At 39.1% G+C, this 24,538-nt stretch overlaps 1 protein-coding gene, 1 non-coding gene and 1 pseudogene across 2 annotated transcripts; all 3 read right to left on the minus strand.

Annotated features, from left to right (window-relative positions):
* Positions 1 to 10,471: 10,471 nt before the first annotated feature.
* TRNAI-UAU lies at positions 10,472 to 10,545 on the minus strand. The gene has a single exon. It is a non-coding gene; the product is annotated as a tRNA-Ile (tRNA).
* A 212-nt stretch (positions 10,546 to 10,757) lies between these two features.
* Positions 10,758 to 13,611, minus strand: LOC122019068 (sphingolipid delta(4)-desaturase DES1-like). The gene is made up of 2 exons (XM_042576577.1): positions 13,333 to 13,611; positions 10,758 to 11,862 (listed from the first exon to the last, which is right to left on the minus strand). The coding sequence occupies exons 1-2, from the start codon at positions 13,495 to 13,497 to the stop codon at positions 11,023 to 11,025; spliced, it is 1,005 nt and encodes a 334-aa protein (XP_042432511.1). The 5' UTR covers positions 13,498 to 13,611; the 3' UTR covers positions 10,758 to 11,022.
* A 352-nt stretch (positions 13,612 to 13,963) lies between these two features.
* LOC121996559 lies at positions 13,964 to 24,021 on the minus strand (annotated as a pseudogene).
* Positions 24,022 to 24,538: the final 517 nt, after the last annotated feature.

Below are 24,538 nucleotides of genomic sequence, written 5' to 3' on the forward strand. Positions count from 1 at the left end.
AACACATCTTTTAAAATTAGCAACATCCTTGAAATTTTTCCCTTAGCCATGGATGCAGTTAATCCAAGCATCTATAGTATTCGGCAACGGAGCCTGTTCGATCTCCTCATCACTCATTGACTGTGTCTGTTCCTCCCAATACTTACTAGTATGATACGATTAATAGTGTCAACTTAACTATATCATATGCACTTGTGCTAGATGTAACATATAATATTATCAAAACTACAATATGAAGAGGGATATAATATATGTTACCTCCCCAAATTTAGGTTGTTGTCGATATATTCGTTTTTGTTCTCTACCCTCAAATCGATCATGCTCAGCTTCTACACATATAAAAATATATTATATTGAGCACATCATCATCGTCTTTCAAAGTCATACACATCTTATGTTGCGGAGCTAGGTATTGCAAAATCATATATTCGGGAATAATCTCTGCATATTTTTTTTGCCAAGACTCACATATATATCTATTAAACTACAACCACTGAAAATTAAAATCACAAACAACTGGTTCTTGCACTTACAACTATCCAAAAATGCAAGGTTGCAAGACCCACTTCCAGAGTTCCAGAATCCATTTTAACCTAATTCATAAAAACATAGCATTTGATTCAATCATATAAAAATTGGAAATCAAAACTTCATTCATATATAATTCAAGAATTATTTTCAAAGATTTCCAAATGATTTAAAAAAAATTATATTTAAGAACTAAATAATAAAAATTTATCATAAATTCATCTCTAAATAACACAACCTCACTCAAAAAATTAAACCCAAAATCTTATTTTGTTTACAACCCCAATTTTATTCAACCTCATAAATTTTGAGCATCATACTACTTAAATTAGGTACAATATTCTGTTTATTGATAATCACTATAAAATGTCTACATATCTCATCCTTTTCTTAAATTGAAGAAAAGGCGATGGTTAAGGCATGGGGTATTGCCACATGAGGTCTTGGGGTCGAAACTCGACGTGACCGAGCATAACCTCCCCCGTGTCTTGGCCATTTGCACTAATGGCTAGTAGTCACCCGTGATTTACCTCCTCCGTGTTGGCCTAGGGACGGGTTGACGGGGGCGCTGGGGGCGAGCGAATTCCCTTTTTGCCACTTGAATTGAAGAAAATGCAATACAAAAACATTCATAAATTTGTAATTCCAAAACAGAAATCAAATTTTATTCAAATCTCAACCTCAAAAAATCGAAAATACTCATGAACTAAAACACCCATGACTTAAAACTTCTATTTTTCACACAAGAATTGTTGGATATTAGGGCATTAAATGGACCAAAACGATTTTGAGGAAGGAAGCCATCAATTGTTGAAAGTCGTAATTGACTTCAAAATTGAAATCTACGATTCGTGTAGATAGATTTAGACTATTAATTTGCTCAAAACCGATTAAGGGTGAATGAGAAATTAATGTTTAAAATCTGCCCAAAATAACATTTATTATTCATTAATAAAGTGCATGGGAGAATAGTCCCACATCGGAAATTCTCGATGTGTGTTCTCTACTTATTAATGAAGATGTATTAATGGAGTTAACACAAAAATAAAAGGACAGGTGCTCCCTTAGCCCAGGGCGAGCAGGTGCTCGCACCTGTGAGCCCGCCACCCGCCACGTGCGCACGTGCGCACGTGCGCAATGGGCGCTTTGTAGGCGCACTTTGCACTTTGCACTTCGCATCGTCGCGAGGAGCTTAAATTTATGCTCCAGGTGACATTGTAGTGCCTACGTGGCACTCGGATGACGTGTCAGGCTCATACCTGACGTGGCAGTACCTATGCGGCATCCTCGTGGACAAAGGGAGATGACTGGACAGTTGACTTAGGGAATGGATGGCTACCGTTGATCAACGTTGATCAAATATGTATGATGGATCGCTTGTGATGCGATCTAGAGCGTTGGATCGCAAAGAGTAACGATCTAACGGCTTGGGATGAGACTTGATCTGAAGCATCGAATCAATGGATCCAGATCCGATGGCCGATGACAATAGGTGGGATCTGAGGGTCACAACTCCTCAGATCTGATGGATGAGATTGAAGTGGGCTTGGTGAAGGGTTACAACCCTTCAGAATAGATGATCTAGATCGATCCAGCCCAAGGAACACATCCACTCACCCAAAGGACACTCAACCTCTTCTTTCAGTATAAATAGAACCCTCTATATGATGGAATATTCACTCAATCCTCTCTTCTCTTCCTCAAGCATTCATCTTATCTTGTGCATTCAAGAGTCCAAGAAGTCTACTAGAAGGTTCGCTAGTCTCGGAAGTCGGAGTGCTACGATTCCGAGACGTTCGGCGTCGTTGTATCTTGGGAACGAATTGCAACAATCCGTTAAGCATCGTAGCGGAGCAATATCGTTTACGGAGATAGTGTTGAACACTAGCCTCGACGATCAGTTTGCATACTCCAGAAGCTACCCGGGGTTAATAGTCGTAAACGATATTTCGTGCAAACTGATATGGCTACCAACGACATTCCGACGGTCGTACCGACCGTCGTTCCGACCGCCATTTCGACAACCATTCCGCACGGAGAAAAGCCGGAGAAATTCACCGGAACCGACTTCAAAAGATGGCAGCAAAAGATGTTGTTTTATCTAACAACGCTAAACCTTGTACGGTTTTTGCACGAAGACATGCCAGCCGCTACGAAAGGTAGTAAGGCTGCTAGCGATGCGTGGTCTCACGGAGATTTTCTGTTCCGCAATTATATACTCAACGCCTTGGACAACACGTTATATAACGTATATTGTTCTCTGGAGACGGCGAAATCTTTGTGGGAATCCCTTGAGAAGAAATACAATACCGAAAATGCTGGATTGAAGAAATTCATCGTCGGTTGGTTTCTGGATTTCAAGATGGTGGACTCAAAAAGCGTCTCATCTCAAGTCCAAGATATGCAATTAATACTGCATGATCTGGATGCCGAAGGCATGAAGCTGAACGAGACATTCGTAGTTGCTGCGGTAATTGAGAAGCTCCCTCCATCATGGAAGGATTTCAAGAATTACCTAAAGCACAAGCAAAAGGAGATAGGGTTGCAAGACCTGATCCTGAGGCTACGAATAGAGGAGGATAATCGAAAGTTATCCGACTCCAGAGGAACCAAGCGGACTATAGACGAAATGTCCAACCTGGTCGAGCCGAACGCTAAAAAGCCAAAGCAGTTCAAAAAGAAGGCTCAAGCAAAGAAGTTCAAAGGCTCCTGCTACAACTGTGGAAAGGCAGGACACTTGTCCAAGGACTGCAGACGCCCAAAGAAGCCAATCAAGGGGCCAAAGGATGCTGCGAATCATGTCGCAACCTCTCTTGAGGACTTGGATCTCACTACGGTTGTATTTGAAGCCAACTTGGTGGATACCAACCCGAAGCAGTGGTTCATTGATACTGGAGCAACTCGTCATATCTGTTCCGATAAGGCGATGTTCTCCAAGTATACTCCGATAAATTGCAGGAAACTCTATATGGGTAATTCCACGACGTCGCCAATTGTTGGACTCGGAAAGGTTGTTCTGAAGATGACGTCTGGAAAGGAGCTAACACTCATTGATGTACTCCATGTTCCCGACATCAGTAAGAACCTAGTTTCTGGAGCGGCATTGGTCAAGGCCGGATTTAGGCTAGTGTTCCAGTCAGACAACTTTGTACTTACGAAGAATGGTGTCTTCGTAGGAAAGGGGTACCTAGAAAAGGGTCTATTCAAAATGGTTGTAATGCCTGTACTCCGAAATTTTGATGGTAATAAAATAAATGCTTCCAGCTATGTTGTTGAGTGTTTTAATTTATGGCATGATCGACTCGGATATGTGCATAATAATACTCTCAAACGTCTCTTCAAATTAAATTTATTACCAAACGTCAATGTTGACGGAACACACAAATGTGAAGTGTGCGTGGAAGCGAAAATGACGAAACTACCTTTTCATTCGGTGGAAAGGACAACAACTCCTCTAGAGTTAATATATAGTGATCTATGTGACTTGAAATTTGTGCAAACTATAGGAGGTAAAAAATATTTCATTACTTTTATCGATGACTGCACAAAGTTCTGTTATGTCTTTCTTTTAAGAAGTAAAGATGAAGCCCTAGAGGTGTTCAGAACCTATAAAACAGAAGTTGAAAACCAACTTGACAAACGAATTAAAATAATTCGAAGCGATAGAGGTGGAGAATATGGTGCACCGTTTGATGAATTTTGTACAGAATCTGGCATTATCCATCAAACAACGGCGCCTTACTCACCTCAATCAAACGGTGTTGCCGAACGTAAAAATCGGACACTAAAAGAAATGATGAATGCCTTGTTGATAAATGCAGGCTTACCTCAAAACTTGTGGGGGGAAGCAATATTATCGGCAAATCACATTCTCAACAGAATCCCTCATAAGAAAATTGATAAAACTCCATATGAACTATGGAAAGGCCGCGAGCCATCGTACAAATACCTGAAAGTGTGGGGGTGCTTGGCAAAGGTCGAAGTACCTAAACCAAAGCAAGTAAAGATCGGACCTAAAACGTTCGATGCGGTATTTGTCGGATATTCCCATAATAGTAGTGTATATCGTTTCCTAGTTCACAAATCAGACATTCCTGATATACATGTGGGAACAACCATAGAATCTCGGAATGCGATATTCTTTGAAAACGTATTCCCAAATAAAAAGGGAAATGTTGAAAGTGATAACAACGGAAGTTCAAACAAAAATGACGTTACCGAACTTAGCTGTTATAAAAGGACTATTGACGATCAAAGTGAAGAGCCACGTCGTAGTAAACGGGCTAGAGTTGAGAAATCGTTCGGGCCAGATTTCATGACTTTCATGTCAGAAATAGAACCAAGTGTTGGTGCAACCTTAGGTCAAGGTTGACATGGTTGACCAGACTCGAGTTGACTTGACTCGAGTTGTATTTTGATGTTTGACGAGTTATGTTTGACGTAAACAGAAAAGTTGTATCTTGATGTTTTACAAGGATACAAGCTTGGGAGATTGTGGGTGCAACCCGTGGTCAAGGTTGACCTGGTTGACCCGAGGTGAGTTGACCTGACTCGGAAAAGTCCAAGCAGGGAGCTTGGCACAGGAAAAGTCTAAGCAGGGAGCTTGGCATGGGAAAAGTCCAAGCAGGGAGTTTGGCATGGTGAAAAGTCCAAGCAGGGAGCTTGGCACGGGAAAAGTCCAAGTATGGAGACTTGGCACGGAGAAGTCCAAGTATGGAAGCTTGGCACATGAGAAGTCGGAGGGCTCGTGAGTTGCTCCTTCCACGTGGTCGAGAGGGCTCGGGAGCTCGTCGACCGGATGGAAGTCGAGAGGGCTCGGTAGCTCATTCTCGGACCGGATGTGGAAAGTCCCGGTGAGTGAAGCTGTGGGAAACTCACGGTGAGTGAAGCCAAGCAAGGAAAGTCCCGTGAGTGGAGCCAGGTTGTGAGAAAACCCTAGTGAGTGAAGCTAGGTGAAAGTCCTAGTGAGTGAAGCCGCAAGCATTGGAAAGTCCCGTGAGTGAAGCCAGGCGGTTGGAAAGTCCTCGTGAGTGAAGCGATTGAAATCTGGTGAGTGAAGCGGTGAAAATCCTAGTAAGTGAAGCTAGGTGAAAGTCCGTGAGTGAAGCGGCAGGAAAATCCAGATTGATCAAGGGTGATCGGACATCCGGTGTTGAGAATGTCAAGCAGGTCAAGGGAGTGACCGGATACTTGCACGAAGAGAAAAGTCCAAGTGGGTCAAAGGGATTGACCGGACACTTGGTGGGGAGTCTTAGCAGTCAAGGGAGTGACCGGATGCTAAGCATGATGTACCAACAGTCAAGGTTGACCGGATGTTGGTTTGGAAGGCTTGGAACTTGGTTTGGGCAAAAACCAAGCTCGATCGATCGATGGATCGATCCATACATTTTTTCATATCGGCGGTGACCAATCGTAACCAAACAAGAAATCTCATGTTAGATTCGATCTGCAGACCGATCAGAAACACGATTAGAAGGCAAGAAGGAAGGGACATGCTTGATCGGTCCCGTGACCGATCAGGGTCTCGACCGATCGGACATAGCTCGATCGGTCCAAGCCTTAGCTTGATGATCCCCTCAAGACCGATCGGATGGCGGTGTGGACCGATCGGTTGGAGCTGATCGGTCCGGAACTATCTTGGCTCACAACGGTCTTCGCCTTCTTCGCTGCTTCCTTTCTTCTTCGCAGTGGATGAGTTATAAAGGAGATCGAGGGCTACTGATTCGCTTTTTCTTCCTCCTCGAAGACTGTTCTTGTGAAAGTTGTGCTCTTGAGCTTTGCTGAGCTCCGAAGCTTCGTGTGAGCTTCTTCGACTGAGTTGCTTGTTAGCATTCGTTCGTGAAGTTGGTGCTTCATCCGGGACTTCAGTCGACGAGAAGGCAAGCGAGTATTTGTACATTCATTGTGTATTTTGTTCTTGCTCTTCTTTGTATTTTCATATTGTTATTGCAAGCTATTGTGGTGAGGTTTCTCCACCCACAAGGAGTATTTATTAGCCGGTTCTCCAGGGACTCATCCACCGACGGATTGATAGGGTTCGTCCACCTTACGGGCACGCCGAGGAGTAGGAGTATCACCTCCAAACCTCATTACATCCATCAAGTTTGAGGTTTGTCTTCTTCCTTTTCGTTTCTACGGTTTCATTTCCGCTGCGCTAACGTCAACTTGTAGAAAGAAACGAAGATTTGGGGTCGGCTATTCACACCCCCCCTCTCTAGCCGAGTACGACGATCCTAACACCAAGAACATTAAGTGAAGCTCTCTCTAAACTCGATGCTCCAATGTGGAAAGAAGCTGTCAATAGTGAAATTGAGTCTATCATGAATAATCATACTTGGGAATTAGTAGACCTTCCTTCTGGTAATAAACCATTAGGTTGTAAGTGGATACTAAAACGTAAGTATAAAGCTGATGGATCAATTGACAAGTATAAGGCCAGACTTGTAGCCAAGAGGTATAAGCAAGAGGAAGGCCTTAATTACTTCGATACATACTCACCGGTGACAAGGATTACGTCCATACGAGTGCTAATAGTCATTGCAGCACTGTATGACCTTGAAATACATCAAATGGATGTTAAGACTGCGTTCTTAAATGGTGAGTTGGAAGAAGAAATTTATATGGAGTAACCCGAAGGGTTCATGGCTCCTGGAAATGAGAAAAAGGTGTGTCGACTTATTAAGTCGTTGTACGGATTTAAGCAAGCGCCTAAACAATGGCACGAAAAATTTGACAAAGTAATACTGTCAAACGAATTCAGAATAAATGAATGTGACAAATGTATTTATGTCAAAAACACACCTAAAGGCTATGTAATTGTCTGTCTATACGTAGACGACATGCTAATAATGGGCAGTAATCATGATGTAATCATGACTACAAAGAAAATGTTGACCAGAAATTTTGATATGAAAGATATGTGTCAAGCAGATGTTATATTGGGAATTAAAATTCTCACGACATCAGAAGGGATAGTTTTAACACAATCCCATTATGTAGAATCTGTATTGAAAAAATTCAATGCGTACGATCTCTCTACAGTGAAAACACCTATGGATCTAAGTCAACACTTAGCGAAAAACCATGGTGAGACCATATCGCAGTTGGAATATTCTCGAATAATAGGCAGTTTGATGTATCTCACAAACTACACACGTCCAGATATTGCCTGTACGGTCAACAAACTGAGTCATTTTACGAGTAATCCAAACGACACCCATTGGAAAGCATTGATGTGAGTTCTCAGATATTTGAAATATACTATGAACTATAAATTACATTATGGAAAATATCCCGCTGTGTTGGAAGGATATTGTGATGCTAATTGGATATCAGATACAAAAGATTCCAAATCCACTAGTGGATATGTATTCACGATCGGTGGGGGAGCAGTATCTTGGAAATCCACTAAGCAGACTTGCATTGCTCGGTCAACTATGGAATCCGAGTTTATAGCACTAGACAAAGCAGCTGAGGAAGCTGAATGGCTGCGGAATTTCTTAGAAGATATTCTTAGCTGGGTGAAACATGTGCCTGCCGTACTAATCCACTGTGATAGTCAATCGGCGATTGGAATGGCACAGAGTAATATGTATAATGGGAAGTCACGACATATACGTCGTAGACATAATACCATTAGGCAGTTGATCTCGAATGGAGTGATTGCAATCGACTATGTTAAGTCCAAAGATAATTTGGCAGATCCTCTAACGAAGGGGTTGAGTCGAGATCAAGTATACTGCTCATCAAGAGGAATGGGATTAAAAATCTACAACTGAAAACGACTGTAGCGGTAACCCAACCTTGTTGACTGGAGATCCCAAGATCTTGGTTCAATGGGACAACGAAGTTACTGAAGTTGTGGTCCAGCATATTAGATAGTTTATCTCTATCCCAATCCTAGGATGAATTTGTACTGTCCTACCTCATGTAGTGAGGTTAAGCTTATGCTTTTAGTGACTTCTATACCTGATAGAAGTGTCACCTATGTGAGTGTGAAGACAGGCCGCTTCAATGAAACACTCATGAATCCAAGATGGTATCCATGGCCGAAACGGAACCAACCATGAGAACCTAAAGTAGGTGAGATAGATCTCTGTGTGGGTGTTATTGTCTAAGTATACACCAACAGCTGAGCAGTTCAAGACATCACGTTCACTGCGCAGCCTAGTATACTCGATAGCATTTCACTACGGAAGGTTCAAAGCCACAAGCTACCTCTCCCGATGCAGTGACTTATCGATTGGACTCTTGTAAAGTGTCAGCATGCATACACGCATTGCATTAATTTCCATTCATGTGGGGGATTGTTGGATATTGGGGCCTTAAATGGACCAAAATGATTTTGAGGAAAGAAGCCATCAATTGTTGAAAGTCGTAATTGACTTCAAAATTGAAATCTACGATTTGTGTAGATAGATTTAGACTATTAATTTGCTCAAAATCGATTAAGGGTGAATGAGAAATTAATGTTTAAAGTCGGCCCAAAATAACATTTATTATTCATTAATAAAGTGCATGGGAGAATAGTCCCACAATGTGTGTTCTCTACTTATTAATGAAGATGTATTAATGGAGTTAACACAAAATTAAAAGGACAGGTTGCTCGCACCTGTGAGCCCGCCACCCGCCACGCGCGCAATGGGTAGGCGTACGCATCGTCGCGAGGAGCTTAAATTTATGCTCCGGTGACATTGCAGTGCTAACGTGGCACTCGGATGACGAGTGCCTATGCGGCATCCTCGTGGACAAAGGGAGATGACCGGCAGGTGACTTAGGAATGGATGGCTACCGTTAATCAACGTTGATCAAATAGGTATGATGGATCGCATGCGATCTAGAGCGTTGGATCGCAAAGAGTAACGATCTGAGACTTGATCTGAAACATCGAATCAATGAATCCAGATCCGATGGTCGATGACAATAGGCAGGATCTGAGGGTCACAACTCCTCAGATCTGATGGATGAGATTGAAGTGGGCTTGGTGAAGGGTTACAACCCTTCAGAATGGATGATCTAGATCGATCCAGCCCAAGGAACACATCCACTCACCCAAAAGACACTCAACCTCTTCTTTCAGTATAAATAGAACCCTCCAGATGATGGAATATTCACTCAATCCTCTCTTCTCTTCCTCAAGCATTTATCTCATCTTGTGCATTCAAGAGTCCAAGAAGTCTACTAGAAGGTTCGCTGGTCTCGGAAACGAATTGCAACAATCCGTTAAGCACCGTAACGGAGCAATATCGTTTACGAAGATAGTGTTGAACACTAGCCTCGACGATCAGTTTGCATACTCCAGAAGCTACCCGGGGTTAACAAGAATAGCAAATTAGTTGAAATCTATAGTAGAAAATTATAACTTACTAATGATTCTTGGGTAGAAGGTGAAAGTAGGGTTTTACCGGTTCTCCAATTTCTACCTTCAAAGTCGATGGAGATGCTTTAGGGTCGAAGAAAGGGGAGGTCAGGTCGTCGCCGATGGTTTGGAGGGGAAGTTGGGGATTGCATTGCTAATGGTTTGGAGTTGCGAAGCCTCGAAGTAAAAGGAGGGAGTGTGTCGGTAGTTGGAAGAAAAATAAATAATATTTGAGGGTTTTAATTTAATACGAGAGTAAATTGATAATTTTATGAGTCAGAGAGTTGAAATAAATAAAATAGTTTGATCAAATATTGGGTAGAAAAAAAAAATCTGACATAAGAACTGAAAATAAATAATTAAGTTTGTATAGGCTGTTATCAAAAACGTAATTTTTTTTCAAAAACAGAAAGCTAAATAAAAGTTTCAAAAAAACGTAAACTACGTTCAGAAACAAACTCAAATATTAACAGTCATTATATTCTTTTAAAAAATGGATAAAGGTGCATCACAGAGTCAGTTTAGAAAATTTAATTATTTCCGGAAAGTTTGCTATGCCAAAGCAGGAAAAAAAAAAAGAAGTGTTGGTCCCGGCGGGGCTCGAACCCGCGACCTTCGGCTCATAAGACCAACGCTCTAACCAACTGAGCTACGGGACCAATGCGATGTAATCTTTCAAACATTTATAATGAAGTATGATCATTTTGTCCACTGCTACTAAATCCAAGAACCAGGAAAATGCCGGGGGATTAAAATTTTTCCGATATAGAGATGAAATAATTAATCGAAGGTATTCATGCTCAAAATTCTCGAAGTATATTGCTCGTGTTTAATCACCTGAGTTTTCCAAATGAAATACAGAATGATCACATTAATTAATCACATAGATAGTCCATTCTATTTAACCAAACTGACTATTGGCAGCATCACTTTGGGGTTGAGGTTGTTCTACATGAAAAGCGACTGCACTGTGCTGACACTAATTCAAAGTCGTACAGGGCTTCAAAAATGACTAAGAAAAGAAAAATAAATGATCTGCAGAAAAACTGATTTTTGAATCCAAAACAATCATAAAGGATGAAACGATTCACAACCAAAACTGAAATAGAACGAAGTTGCTTGCGTTTAGAGAAGCCCTACTCTTCTTTCTTGATTGTTTCAGTACCCTTTGATGCCTTCCTCTTCATCCTGCTGAAGGGCCCGACGGTTCGGTCCATTATGTACATGAAGATCACCTGGCTCCAAGATTTGTATGATTTCAGATTGTCGTAGTACTCTGGTGCCATCTCCTTCACCTTGTAGAGTCTGTTACCAGGGATTCTGGGGAAATCATGGTGCTCATTGTGATATCCCACGCTCCAGGTCATCAGATTCAGAGGTCCATAGTAGGAATAGGTTTCCTGATCTGGGTTGAAGACATAATGTTCAGAAATGAAATGACCCGCCATTGGGTGCATTCCTCCTCCAACGAATGTTGATAGTATCAGGTATGCAATGGATCTCCCTCCCCAGAAGTATGCCAGGGAAGCGTCGAGAGAAAGCTGGATTATCAAATTGGTGAATTCCCATAAGCCAGGAGGTTTGGGCTTAAGGAAGAGTGGTCGTAAAGCATAGAAGAAAAGTTGTAAAAGAACCCATATAGATTTGGTGACTGCATTGGTGACTGCAAGAGCCTCAACGCGGCCAGGAATATCCATATCCATACCGTCAACGCCTTGATACCTGTGGTGCTCTAAATGATACTTTTGGAATGTGATAGACATAGGAACACCAATTGGAAGGTTGGCAAAAATCCCTAGCCAACGGTTGTAGGATGGCGTTGAGAAGGCTAGGTTGTGGCTGAGCTCATGAATGGCCAGAAATAGGTTGTGGTTGAGGAAAGAACCAAAGAAGTATGCAACTGTTAGGATCTTGAGCCAGCTTGCATTGCGAAGGTATGTTGCAGTCCATAGCTGAAGAAGCACAGCTGCACTTATCTGCAAAATTTTGACAAAAGAAAGGTGACAAGAAGTAATTCAACATAATATGTTAAAGACAATGCATAATAATATGAAAGGAATTCCATGAGACATGGACCAAGATAACAGCTTTGATAAGTATAATACTAATATTGTTCTTTATTAATAAATAAAATTTTAAAAGCTATCAAGTGAGCACGGAAGAAGGAAAAGTGCACCAGGTGTAACAATATTAAGCTAAGATAAAAAAAAAAGAATATCTAACAAGAAAAAAAGGCATAAGCTTTGATAAAACAAAAGAATGCTAAGAACAATAGCATGTTATTTAATACACGATGAGACGTAAAGTGGTTCCCTCTTAACTTATGATTTGAAAACATTCAGCTTTTTCATGATAATTTACTGAAGAATGAAGATAAGAGAAAGTGAGAAAATAATAATCCATAAACCCTAATTATTCGATTTAACAAAATGTATCACTTACATTCTAAAGAGTCTGACGATAAGTGAGACAGAAATGATAAAGTGAACCTGTATTGATATGGCAAAGAATGTCTATTCCAAAACTAAGTTCATGTAATGAAAAGATAATCAAATTTCCGCTCAACTCTCAGATATTGCTTGATAGGAAAAGGCAAATCATAGATACACAACTAAATTAGGTAGAGAAGAAAAGAAAGAAAGACGAAAATTTGCTGGATACAAACAGGAATCTAGAAAAGAAACACTGTGCAGAAGCCAGTAGCCACACAAATTTTCAACATAGCATAAAACCAGAGGCAGACCTGAGAAGCCTAATGGTAGCAGCCGCCCCCTTAGGTTTGCAATTTCCATTGTATAAATGTACTGAAACAAACATGTAGATAAATTTATCTATAGCGACCTTTCAAACGTTAAAACTGTCCGACATTAAAACTGCCCCTGACAATCCTGGGTCATCATTGTATCAAACAAACGGTCGTTTCTTTACAAGGTAAGTAAATCGTGGGATTATATGAATGCAGAAGTTCCAGAGCAAAATGCCATAAATCTTATGGATTAATAAAAGGCTGTGATTATGGAGATAGGAATTGGGAGAACGGCACGAAGCGGGAGTCGGATCTAAAGCGTATAGGATAAAGAGACAAACAAAGTAGTTGCAAAGGCATCACCAAATCTAATCCACAGAAAATACATCGCAATCGGATTTTCCTTATGTAAGGTAGGAGTTCTTATAGTAAGAAACAGAAATTTGGTAAAGCGAGAGAAAAAAAAAACTTTCTACAGATTCTTCAATTGAAGTCGGAATCAACCTACATAAACGTGCGAAAAATCTCATATTTAAAAGAAGAATAAAGTCAGCGAAACAAAACTCACAGTGAAGTTGAAAAATGCACTCCAAAGAAGAAGGAAAAAAAATCCTCCGAAATCTAATTTTTGCTCTACAAAAACCTACAGGAAAGCAACATCCAAAGATCGTAGAGCGGCAGAGGGGAAGAATGCGGAGACCTTGAGGAAGGCGAAGGGATCGGGGCCGAAGAGCTCCCGGATCTGAGGGTGTCGGGCGAGGATCTCCTTTCTGCGCGAGGCGTGGGGCTCGTCCGTGTACGACCAGAAAAAATCCGTAGCCATTACTCCCTCCGCGGCGTCCGCTGCATTTCCTCCCGCACCCATCCCTGAGTGTCTCTCTAATGGCCGGACGAAGAGAGAAGGAGGAGATTCGAGAGAGGGAGGAGGAACTTGTTTTTATTTGGTTTGGAATTTGACCTCTCCATTCGTCTGGCCTATTTATTTATAGCGATGAACGATTATTTTTAGACGGAGTGAATTCATCGTCGAATTAATGCCAGCAAATTATGGCATTAAAATAAACAAAACTCATAAAAATAGTAAGTGATACTCGACTTTTTTTTTTTTTTTTTTTTTTTGGAGAATCAAATGTAAATACATTATTATTATTATTATTATTATTATTATTATTATTATTATTATTATTATTATTTCCTGTATTTCGGATTATCTATTGAATAAATAACAAAATAATAAATGGTTTTTTGCACTTAACGGCCCTTTCAAAACGATTTCATATTCTCTAAAAGAAATAAATCATGAAAAATATTTATCTTAATAAAATATTTTTTTATTGGTCAAACACCTAGTAAAATATTTTACATCAGATCAAATAATCATCCATATAACTATTAACTTGGTCAACCTACCCATACGAGTTTAACTGAGTTGATAAGTATCAAATTGATTGTCACATAAGATCTTAGGATCGAATCTCAAATGAAGTCCTTAATGAAGACATAAGTAGTAAAAGCGATGTTTGGCTGTGGCCACCAGCTCAGGCGCCTTGGTTGTTTAGATGTCTCTATCCGTGTTAGCTTTGAGACGGGTTGATGGATGTGCTGAGGACGAACGTATTCATCTTTTGTCACAATTAATTTTTTTTTAGATGTCTCTATCTTTACCGAGGCTGAAGGGCAACTAGCCTTGGCATCATTCGCAGGTGAAGATGGCTCTTTCACTGCAGCTGAAGCTCCATCTTTGGCATCTTTGGCTTCAGCTGAAACCGGTGGTACGTTGAGGATTTCATGTGAGGTGCCGGATTATGTTTCAGCTTTACCAAGATGTGGCGTAACCTTGTGAGACAGTGGGCTTTCCAGATTTTGGTCCCTGAATCAAAACAATTGGAGGCTTCGTATCCTTCTCTTTCTTCCTTCTCTTCTCGATGTTGGCTATCTCATGAGGGGTTTCCATTATTGTTGGTAAGCATTTAAGTGGAACTTCACCTGGTTGGACAGATACAACTGCTGTTTAATGAAACTTCAGATTATATTTTTATATTTTTCTGATAAAAGGCATGAGAGCAGACAGAAAACACTACGTACCTCCTTTTCTCTGTTTTGGACCTGCTAGTTTCGCAGTTTAATTTCCTTTTCTCATAGAAAGCTTTCATGAAATCTTCAGCTTCAGTAATGATCTCATTTCTCAGCTCTTTTTCCTTCTTTTCCTTCTCCTCGAGAAGGATGGCATTTTGTCTGATTTTTAACATATCAATTGAAAGTACAAACATGCTGAGGATCAACCAAGTCAGTACAAAAGTAACTCAATAACTAAAGAAATATTGATTGTTGACATCGCAATTTCCTTGTTGGATTACTTCTTCAAAAGTTAGAATAAAGTTCTTGAAATATGAAACATACACACCAAAGCCCATAGTTCTATAAGTATATTAAAGCTAGCAACAACAAGGTAAAGTTAACACAAGCCATTTTGTAAATGAATTAACAGCTTTAGTTCAAAAGGATAAACTTACAAAACCTAGCTAATGTCACAAGTAAATGATCCATTGCCTATGTAGATTAACGACTCTGAAGGTTATAAAAAGTTTGCATCATTAGTGATGCAGCAAATAATTATTGGTTGAATTGATTCACGTATGAATACCGGAAGCAATTATTAAATGAGTTGACTTGTGCACAAATACCAATCTTTTAAACCTATTGATTTGAGCATAAATTGTTGGTTGCTACTCGAAATACCGTCCTAGTTCCCCTGTACAAAAATTTGTACAAGCATAGAACTATCCTAGCTATCCATGTGTTCTACTAAAGTTAAATTTAGATTGCAAGCAATGCTTAGCATTATTAATCCAAATTTTCCCTTTAGAAGTTAAACTTGAATTGGGAACGAAACTTAACATTCTTACTTCAAGTTCAACCGATGTGATCTTCCTAAGTTAAACCATATTACAGAAGTAATCAAATATATATTCCCGGGATCGGCTTCCAGGCCAAACATGGCGAGGCACTAGACCTTCTTGGGTATGAGATCATCCACCACTGCCTAGACAAAGCCTTTAGAAATCGGATATTTAAACTTCTCACAGTAAACTAGGTTTAACTACAGAGACCTCAATAGAAATACATTATCGAAACATAAAATCGAAAACATAAAATCGAAAACATAAAATCGATAACAAAAATGATAATTAAAAACCGATAACCTCTTGTGTTTGGTTTTACAAGATCTATACAAAAGGATGCACTAGTTATGATGCGGAAACTTATAACTAGTTATACCTTTCATAGCTTATAAACAACTTGATCTTCTATTGTATTCCTCTTCTTATCTCGGACATCGTGTGGGCGACGATCTACCAAGACGAGAATCCACCCAAGCCTTCTTCTGCCTTGCAAGTTTCGGCCACCAACAATCTCCTAGAGATGAAGAACTTCGGCCACCAACCAAGTTCCAAGGGATGCTAAGAAACAATGTCTCCTATCTCTCCTTTTTCCTCTAACAAGATACGGCAACCAACAACTCCTAGAGATGAGATGTCGCCTACCACCAAGGAAGAAGAATAGGGGAAGAAGAGGGTCGGCCACCACCAAGGAAGAAATGAGAGGAATAATAGATGTGTTGTTAGGTGAGACACTCTCTCATCTTCTTTTATATTCCTTGGTCTTGGCAAAAAAAGAAAGTTTTGTAACAAAAATAAAACTTCCTTTTCTCCTATGACATGGCCGACCACTTGTTTATTTTCCAAAGAAAGATTTTAAATAAAATTAAAATCTCTCTTTTAAAATCCTTTTTGTGGATAGTTATAAAAGGAATGTTTTATAAATTAAAATCTCTCTCTTTTAAATCCTTTTATGGATATCTATAAAAGATAAGCTTTAAAATAAAACATGGTTACAAAAGGAAAGTTTTATCAAAAATTAAAATCTTTCTTTCACATTATAGATAACTACAAATAAGGAAAGATTTCAAATCTCTCTTTTATATCTTTGTAAAAATTTATAAATGGAAGGATTTTAAAATTTAAAACTCTCTTTTAAAACCAACATAAAAGGAAAGTTTTTAACAAAATAAAAACTCCCTTTTATTTCCTTTTATGACCGATCTAAAAAAGAAAAGTTTTATATTAAAATCATCCTTTTAAATCCTTTTTATGGATCTCTATAAAAGGAAAGATTTTACAAAATAAAATTTCCTTCTCTTCATGGTGTGGACGGCCACTTACTTGGGCACCAGGCAAGGCTTGGCCGACCCTAGCTTGGGCTCCAAGCTTAGCTTGGCCGGCCCTAGCTTGGGCTCCAAGCTTAGCTTGGCTGGCCCCTTGCTTGGTCTCCAAGCAAGGCTTGGTCGACCCTAACTGGGGCCTTAAGAAGCTAGGCTTTGGGTGGATATAAGGCTTTATATAAGAGGCTACAATAGGGATCGAGAGGAGGAATTGGTTTTGGTCTCCCGATGAGTTTGAGCTTCCCGTGTTCGCCCCGAATACTCAACTCAAGTTCATCAATAATATCTCATCCCACTAAAGAGTTATTATTGCACTACCACACCAATCTCATATTACTATATGGGCTCCTACTTATCATGAGTGTGTTAACCTCCCTGTGTTTAAGATATTAAATGTCTACTAATTAAATGAGTTACTGACAACTCACTTAATCAATATCTAGCTCCAAGAGTAGTACCATTCAACCTTATCGTCATGTCGGACTAAATCCACCTGCAGGGTTTACATGACAATCCTTATGAGCTCCTCAAGGGGATATTATCAACCTAGATTACTAGGACACAGATTCATTTTATAATCAACAACACACCATATAAATAATATCATTTCCCAACTTATCGGACCTATTGATTTAACGAGCTAAATCGCACCCTTTGATAAATTAAAGAAATAAATATTAAGTATATGTGCTTGTTATTATATCATGATTAAGAGTACACACTTTCATAATAACAGAGGTATTGTTCTTTTATATAGTCAGTATAAAAGATACTACCTCAAATGGTCCTGCTTAATACACTCATAGTGTACTAGTGTAATTTATTAGTCAAGGTAAACTAATATTTAATTACACTACAACCACTCCAATGGTTTGTCCCATTTCATCTTGGTTGTGAGCAACTGTTTATAATTTATAAGGAACTGATAACATGAACTTCTGTGTCTTCTTACGCCATGTTATCTACAATATAAATTAAATTGATAACTACATTTAGTATAAATATAGACATTTGACCAATGTGATTCTTATTTCAAATAAATGTTACAAAAGCTAGACTTTTAGTATACATTCTAACACGAATATCAGGAAATAGAGATCCAAAAATTACTTGAAGCTTTGAGAAAAAAAATGGCGTGACCGAATTAATATTGATCAAAATTATCCCAAACATTAATTAATCCCAAAGAAAGTGATCATGTCTGAAAATCGTGGAGATAGCAAGCTGGGGATGTGGCTGCCACGTTGATTGGATGTAGACGTCGCTCCGCTCTGCAACACAAGAAATGCCAGTGCTGAGCCAGGGAAGGGGTCTCCGACGTTGGCCCTCTGACGCTCAAGTCAGTCGCTGGAACGAGAAAAAAGATGACGCAATAGTAGGCACAGGCGTGAATAGTGAATAACGTGTATCTTCGTCGGTGTATGGACTCCTTTATATAGTGCTCTGGTGTACGATGTGCGCACTTCTCTCGAGACGTGGGTGTCACGCCCCGTGACCTAGGCACGTGACACCGGCATTGCTTACGAATATAAATACTCGAAAACAACAAGTCTTATAAAGTACATACCAAACTAGTAATACTATAATGAAAATATTGTCTTTACAATCCAAAAGTGAAAGCGTACAAATAAAGATAACATGAACTAAAAGGATGAATCACTTGGACACGGCTTTATTACCAGCCCCAAAACATCTCTTGCTCCTCCTTCTCAACTTATTTTTCATCTTTATCTGGGGATGAGAGTAAGGGGGTGAGTGTTTGGAAAAACACTCAGTAAGTAGGATCGATCAAACATAGCATGACAGAATATAAAATATAGCAAAATATTCAGAATTCATGATGAAAACATATTTCATGAAACATGACAGAAACATAACTTAATCGAAAATATATACTTTTAGCAAGACATTCAAAATTCATGACAAAAACATAAATTAATCCAAAACATAGCACTTAATCAAAAACATAGCACTGTTAATTATCTTGTTTTCCATGGTATTACTGATCAGTCCCCTATATGTAATTCCTCTAAGGGGTGAGGACATATATCAATTATTATTACTCACCGCATCAGGGTCACAACTTGTCATATCTTATCATGTTTTTGAAAATTTCCTTTTACTGATTAGTCCCCTATATGTAATTCCTCTAAGGGGTGAGATCATATATCGGTTATTATTACCCACCGCATCAGGGTCATAACTTATCATATCTTATCATACTTTCGAAAATTTCCTTTACCATATCTAACTTGAGTCATAACAGTGCATCTTGAAATAAAAAGAAATGAATTTAAAATATAAAATGATGAAATGTAAACATATTCCACAGCTACACTTGAAACGAAAAGCCCACTTACCTGGCCAGAAACTTCACGAAACTTGAATTTGCTCTTGTTAATCAGAACTTGGCTTCAACTCGAGTTCTCGATAGGTGTGAATGATATCACAGACAGATAGACAGATAAGAGCCCCACGTGTGACTCCTCTAGCGGTATCTACACGTACTAGATCACGAACTTGATGCGATCTGTTAGATGCTAGCCTCTTGGATCGACAAAGACTTGGAAGCACTCCCGATCTCTTCCGGTGGAAGGTCAACGAAGAAGAAGTTGACGAGGGAGAAATCGATAGAAGGAATTTCCCTCTTGCATCTTTTCGAGGATGACTACTTATAGCCTCCAAGGAATATGAAGAGTTAAGGTCTCAATTAATTCATCATTTATGATCTTCATTAATTAAGAAGATGAAGAGTTATAGGTTCCTTAAATTCTTCATTTATAACCTTCATTATGATGACTCTTCAAATTCTTCATTAATTATCATTATGATGACTTTTCGAATTCTCCATTAATCATCGTGATTATGGCTATTCAAATTCTCTGTTCTTTGTATCAAATAAATCCATATTAAAAAGGCTAAGTGAAAGGTTATCTATTCATTAAAAAGGCTAGGTGAAAGGCTACCATACCGTTACAACTTAGCACATGAAATATTGGCATAGCTAGAATAAGTCCGAGTTACATAAAAGGATTAACACATGACTTATTATGTTATCATGATAAAACCAAAAGAAACATAGGCATAAAATTTTAACATATGACTCACTAAGTCATCTCGATAAAAATCAAGAAAAACATAGATATAATTAGAATAAAAATTTAAAACACATAAAATTAATATGTGACTCATAAATTCTCATGATGAAGAGCATCGAAGAAACATATGAGTAACTAGACCTAACATTTGAAATCCCTAAGATCCAAATCTACACATGACACAAAGTAATCATAAACTTAGGTTCAATTTTATGATATTAAGATTTCTAGGAGTTGAACCTAACTTAACCTTTAAAGGTATGTCCACTAGTGTCCATCACCATGTCCAAAATCAGGTCTTCACAGTGGGCACGTTCTTCAACTGGTCGTCGACATGTTCTCCAATTTATCCTATGAAAGGACATGTCGGGAAAGTACCTCTGACATCATATCTTAACAGGGCATGCATATCCCTGACAAGATAGTAGAAGGTTTCATTGTACTATCTCCCAAAAGGATATTAAGAGATACGACAGTTATCCCGTTGTTCTGCCAAGCGAGGTAGCCGTTCGATTGAGACTCCTCCGCTCGATCGGCCTCGGTTATTCTTCCTTGTGGTGACTGGGTATAGTAGCTTATCTCATTTCGCTCGGACATGCGCTTCGGTGACCTTAGCATTCTGTCGATCTGCCGTGAGATTCTACCAATCTTGTCCTATTATTCCAAGCTTGACGAGGGTTGGCTTGGACAAGCCTCTTGCCGATCGGACACTGCTTGCACCGATCGACTATCGTAGTCGACCTCCGCTCGGGCACCATAGGTGAGCCCTTTGACATCCTGGCATTGACCACCTTGACTTTGACTTCTACGTCGTCTACTATTTCCGTCCTTTGACCCGCACTTTGTGGGTCCCCCTTTATCATCACATCAAAAAGAAAATCAATGTTGTCTAATTAGTATTAGTCTTATATAGGTTCTAAACATTAAGACTAAAGAAAGGAAATAAATCTCAATATAGTATTTCAATTCCTAATTTGTAAAGAAAGAAAAATAATTTTCCTAAAAAGAAAAAAATCTTATAATTTTAAAATCTCTAAAGGACTCAAAATATAAAAAATACAATATAATAGAAATTATCAAAGATACCTTGAATATCAAACTCAACAAAAATATCAAAATTACTTTCTTGATTTGTTATTCTGTCTGCATCATTAATTTTTTTTTTTTATTTACTCTTTTGTCTACATCATTCTCTCCTACGTGGAGAAAATTTATCCTTAAATTTAGAATAGTATAAGATGGAGTCGATCCACCCTCGAATCAGCAAAATCCACTAGACTTTAGAAATCCTTGTTGATCTGCCGATGAGCATGATATTGCAGGATGCTGTACTTGACCTCGAGTTCATCTGCTTCTGCCAACTGATTTCTATGTTTTGCAAGGTTGACAACCAGCTCCAAATTGTTTAGTTGGTTACTAACAAAGGGCACGATAGTTGCTTCATTGATAGTAGACAGTAGACCTTATCCCCTTCGATTTGCTGCATAAAAACCTCCAACATTTGAGGCCTCCGCTCTAAGGAATATAGGATTTGGATTGATGTGACTTCTATAACCTGCTGTTGCTGCTCTTGGTGGTGGCTTTCCTGTTCCACAACTCTGAACACATCATTCAAGACATAAAATCATTCCCTCAAGGTGCAAGGAAGAAGGATTGAATGTTTCTGGGACCATGATACTGTGATAAAATATTCAGGTTATCTCTCAGTTATTCGTGGTTCGAACCTCAGCTACGATATATTTGTAGAAATTTTTCCTCCAAATGAAGGGCGTAATCGAAGGATGCTGGACTTCTGGGTTGACCGCCGCGTGTACTTCCCGATTTACCTTGATAGTCAGTGGAAAACTTTCATGGAACCAGATCAATCATTCCAAAAATAATCAATGAGGCTAACTGAGATTTTTTTTTTTTTTTCAAGGAAGAAGGATTGAATAAAGTTCTTGACATAATCGTTCCCAATGAGATACCCTGCCACAAGCACAATTTCTCCGCCTCCAAAAGAACTTTGTGCGTTTACCGCCAATCCCGTCGGCAGAACTTTGTGATCGATCATATCAATAGTGTTGACAGACTCTGGTGAATGCTGCTATCATCTTGGTAGAACTAGTGCAGCAACTCTGGTGAATGCTGCATGATGTAATAATACCAAAGTTATCTGACACCTCTCAAGCAAGAAGAGGAGTATTACCGCAGACTCCAGTAAGAGCCAGATGGAAAGTCGCTTCGACCTCCTTATTAAAATCAGTTGAATCTCCACATCACCCACTTCATTGACAACTTCCTTTATTTCATCATCAACAAAAATTGACTCACTAGTTGACTCAATGACTATTTTGATCTTTTTATCCATATCTTTCTCAAAAAAATTTTTTTATCCAAATCAAAATAAAAAAATTTACAATCTTTAAGATCTCGTGCCGCTAGACGCTGGGATAACCGTCTCTGTAGATCTTCAAGTATCTTGTCTTAGATGCTACGACTACGGTGTGAGACTTTCTTACCCGGAACTTATCTGTCACGATCACGACGATCATCCATGGGATCTCGAGCTCTGATATCAAACTAATGCAATGGATAACTATCGATTCCGTTGATTCGTACACAAATACCGAAAGCGACTATCGAATTCTTTGATTCGCATATGAATATTGAAAGCAATCTTTTAAACCTGTTGATTCACATACAAATACCAGGAAACAAACGTCCAAAAACTACTCGAAGTTTTAGAAAAAAGAACGGCATGGCCAAAAACAGACCTTATATAGATTCTAAACATTAAGATCAAAGAAATGAAATAAATTACAATATACTGACCCTAATCCTTAACTGGTAAAGAAAGGAAAGGAATCCTAAAATTTTCAAACGGACTCAAAATATAAAAATATAACAAAATAAAAATTATTAAAAATACCTTAAATACTAAACTCAACAAAAATAATTAAAAAATTAAAATTAATTTCTCGATTTACTCTTCTATCTACATCAATTGGCCATTCCGCATTATATAAAATTTAGATAACCACCCTAAATTACCATGTTTAACAATGGAAGACAAGAGATACAATAATAATCGCATTGCTACAACTCATATGTAAAGATGCTAGAGTGACATACTCAATGTTCAAGATAGACTTGAGCTAGTCTTTTATATGCTAGTCACTATTCTAAAGGCTAGTAGCTATCCGTGATTTACCTCCTCCATATTTGTCCTGAGATGGGTAGGCAATGGCGCTGGGGCGAGCGTATTCGTCTTTTGCCACTATAAGATAGACTTGAGCTAGAAGGCATTGGTGGCAAAATCGTAATTGGAGGAAAATCTATGACATGAATGCTCCCAGTGGAGTACTTATTGGACGTTGATGGCATGATTGTAGCAAAGGTGCTTACCCTAAGTGCCCTCATAGTCCTCCCAAGTTATGTGAAGAAAGGTAAGACACAGGTCGGCTTACTCGGCTTACTGTCCAAGTGGGCAGGGGTGTTGGCTTACCGTCCAAATGGCCAGGGGTGGGAAAGGGTTTTTTTTATCTGAGAGCTTTCAACTGGTCACCCGTGGGCAACGGGCGTTCATCATATCAATTTACATTGTTACATCTTTGATCAAAAAGTTGTGATGAAAACAGTTGAAGTTCATATCAAACAAAAATTAGACAACCATCTTAAATTCTACAGAAAATCTGACTCACCGACGCCACTGTCACAGGATGAAACCCTCCTCATGGTGTATCCTGTCTGGATCTGGAAGGATGGCGGCATCCGAAGTGAAAATCTCGCCGTTCTCCACGCCTTAGGACGTTCCATTGGCCTGGGGCATCCTGAAGGGGGTCGCTTCCGAGGAGAAGCCGTAACCTTCGGGGGAAGGGGGATGTTGTCGCCGCCACTTGCCAAGCCTGAGCTGGCGGTTACGTCAGCAGCAAAGCCGTGGTAATCGGTGGAAGGTGATCAAAGGAGGGGATCTGCGTCCTCAGAGGGGGAGTGGTGGAGAAGGCGTCGAATCGAAGCGCTGGGATGGGAGGCGAGGGTCGTAGCCAAGGCAACCGTCGTCGAAGGGGCGGATGATACCGGATCCACATGTCGTCGAGGCAGAGACATCATCACCGTTGAAGCGAAGTTGTCATAGGAAGACAACAACCCGAAAATTTTTTCGATTTAAATTTTTTTATATTTAATATTATAACTTAATTTCTAAATTCTAAAAGTAATATTTTATTGGTATAATTGAAAACTTAAAAAAATAAAATATTTTTTTTTTAAAAAATAACGTTGGTCGCGAAGGAGTTTATAGGAATGTACATGCTAACTTATATATAGTCATTATACTAGACACCCAACATGTGCAACATAGAGGGGCAATGGGGGCCAAGTGAGGTGACCCCTTTGTTACACATGCCATATTAAAGAAATAATTCTAATTGATTGACGAAATGATTCTGATTGTTTAACCAAATCAATTTAATTAAATATAGTTTCCTAAATATATTCTATGCAATTAATTCATATTAAATTAGGTCTTAGTTTCCTTATTTTATGTATTGAGAAGTTGTATATATTCTTGTAATTGACTATTGTTTGATATACAGAATTAATAT

The sequence above is a fragment of the Zingiber officinale genome, chromosome 1A (assembly GCF_018446385.1).
Source record: "Zingiber officinale cultivar Zhangliang chromosome 1A, Zo_v1.1, whole genome shotgun sequence".
Taxonomy (NCBI): Eukaryota; Viridiplantae; Streptophyta; class Magnoliopsida; order Zingiberales; family Zingiberaceae; genus Zingiber; species Zingiber officinale.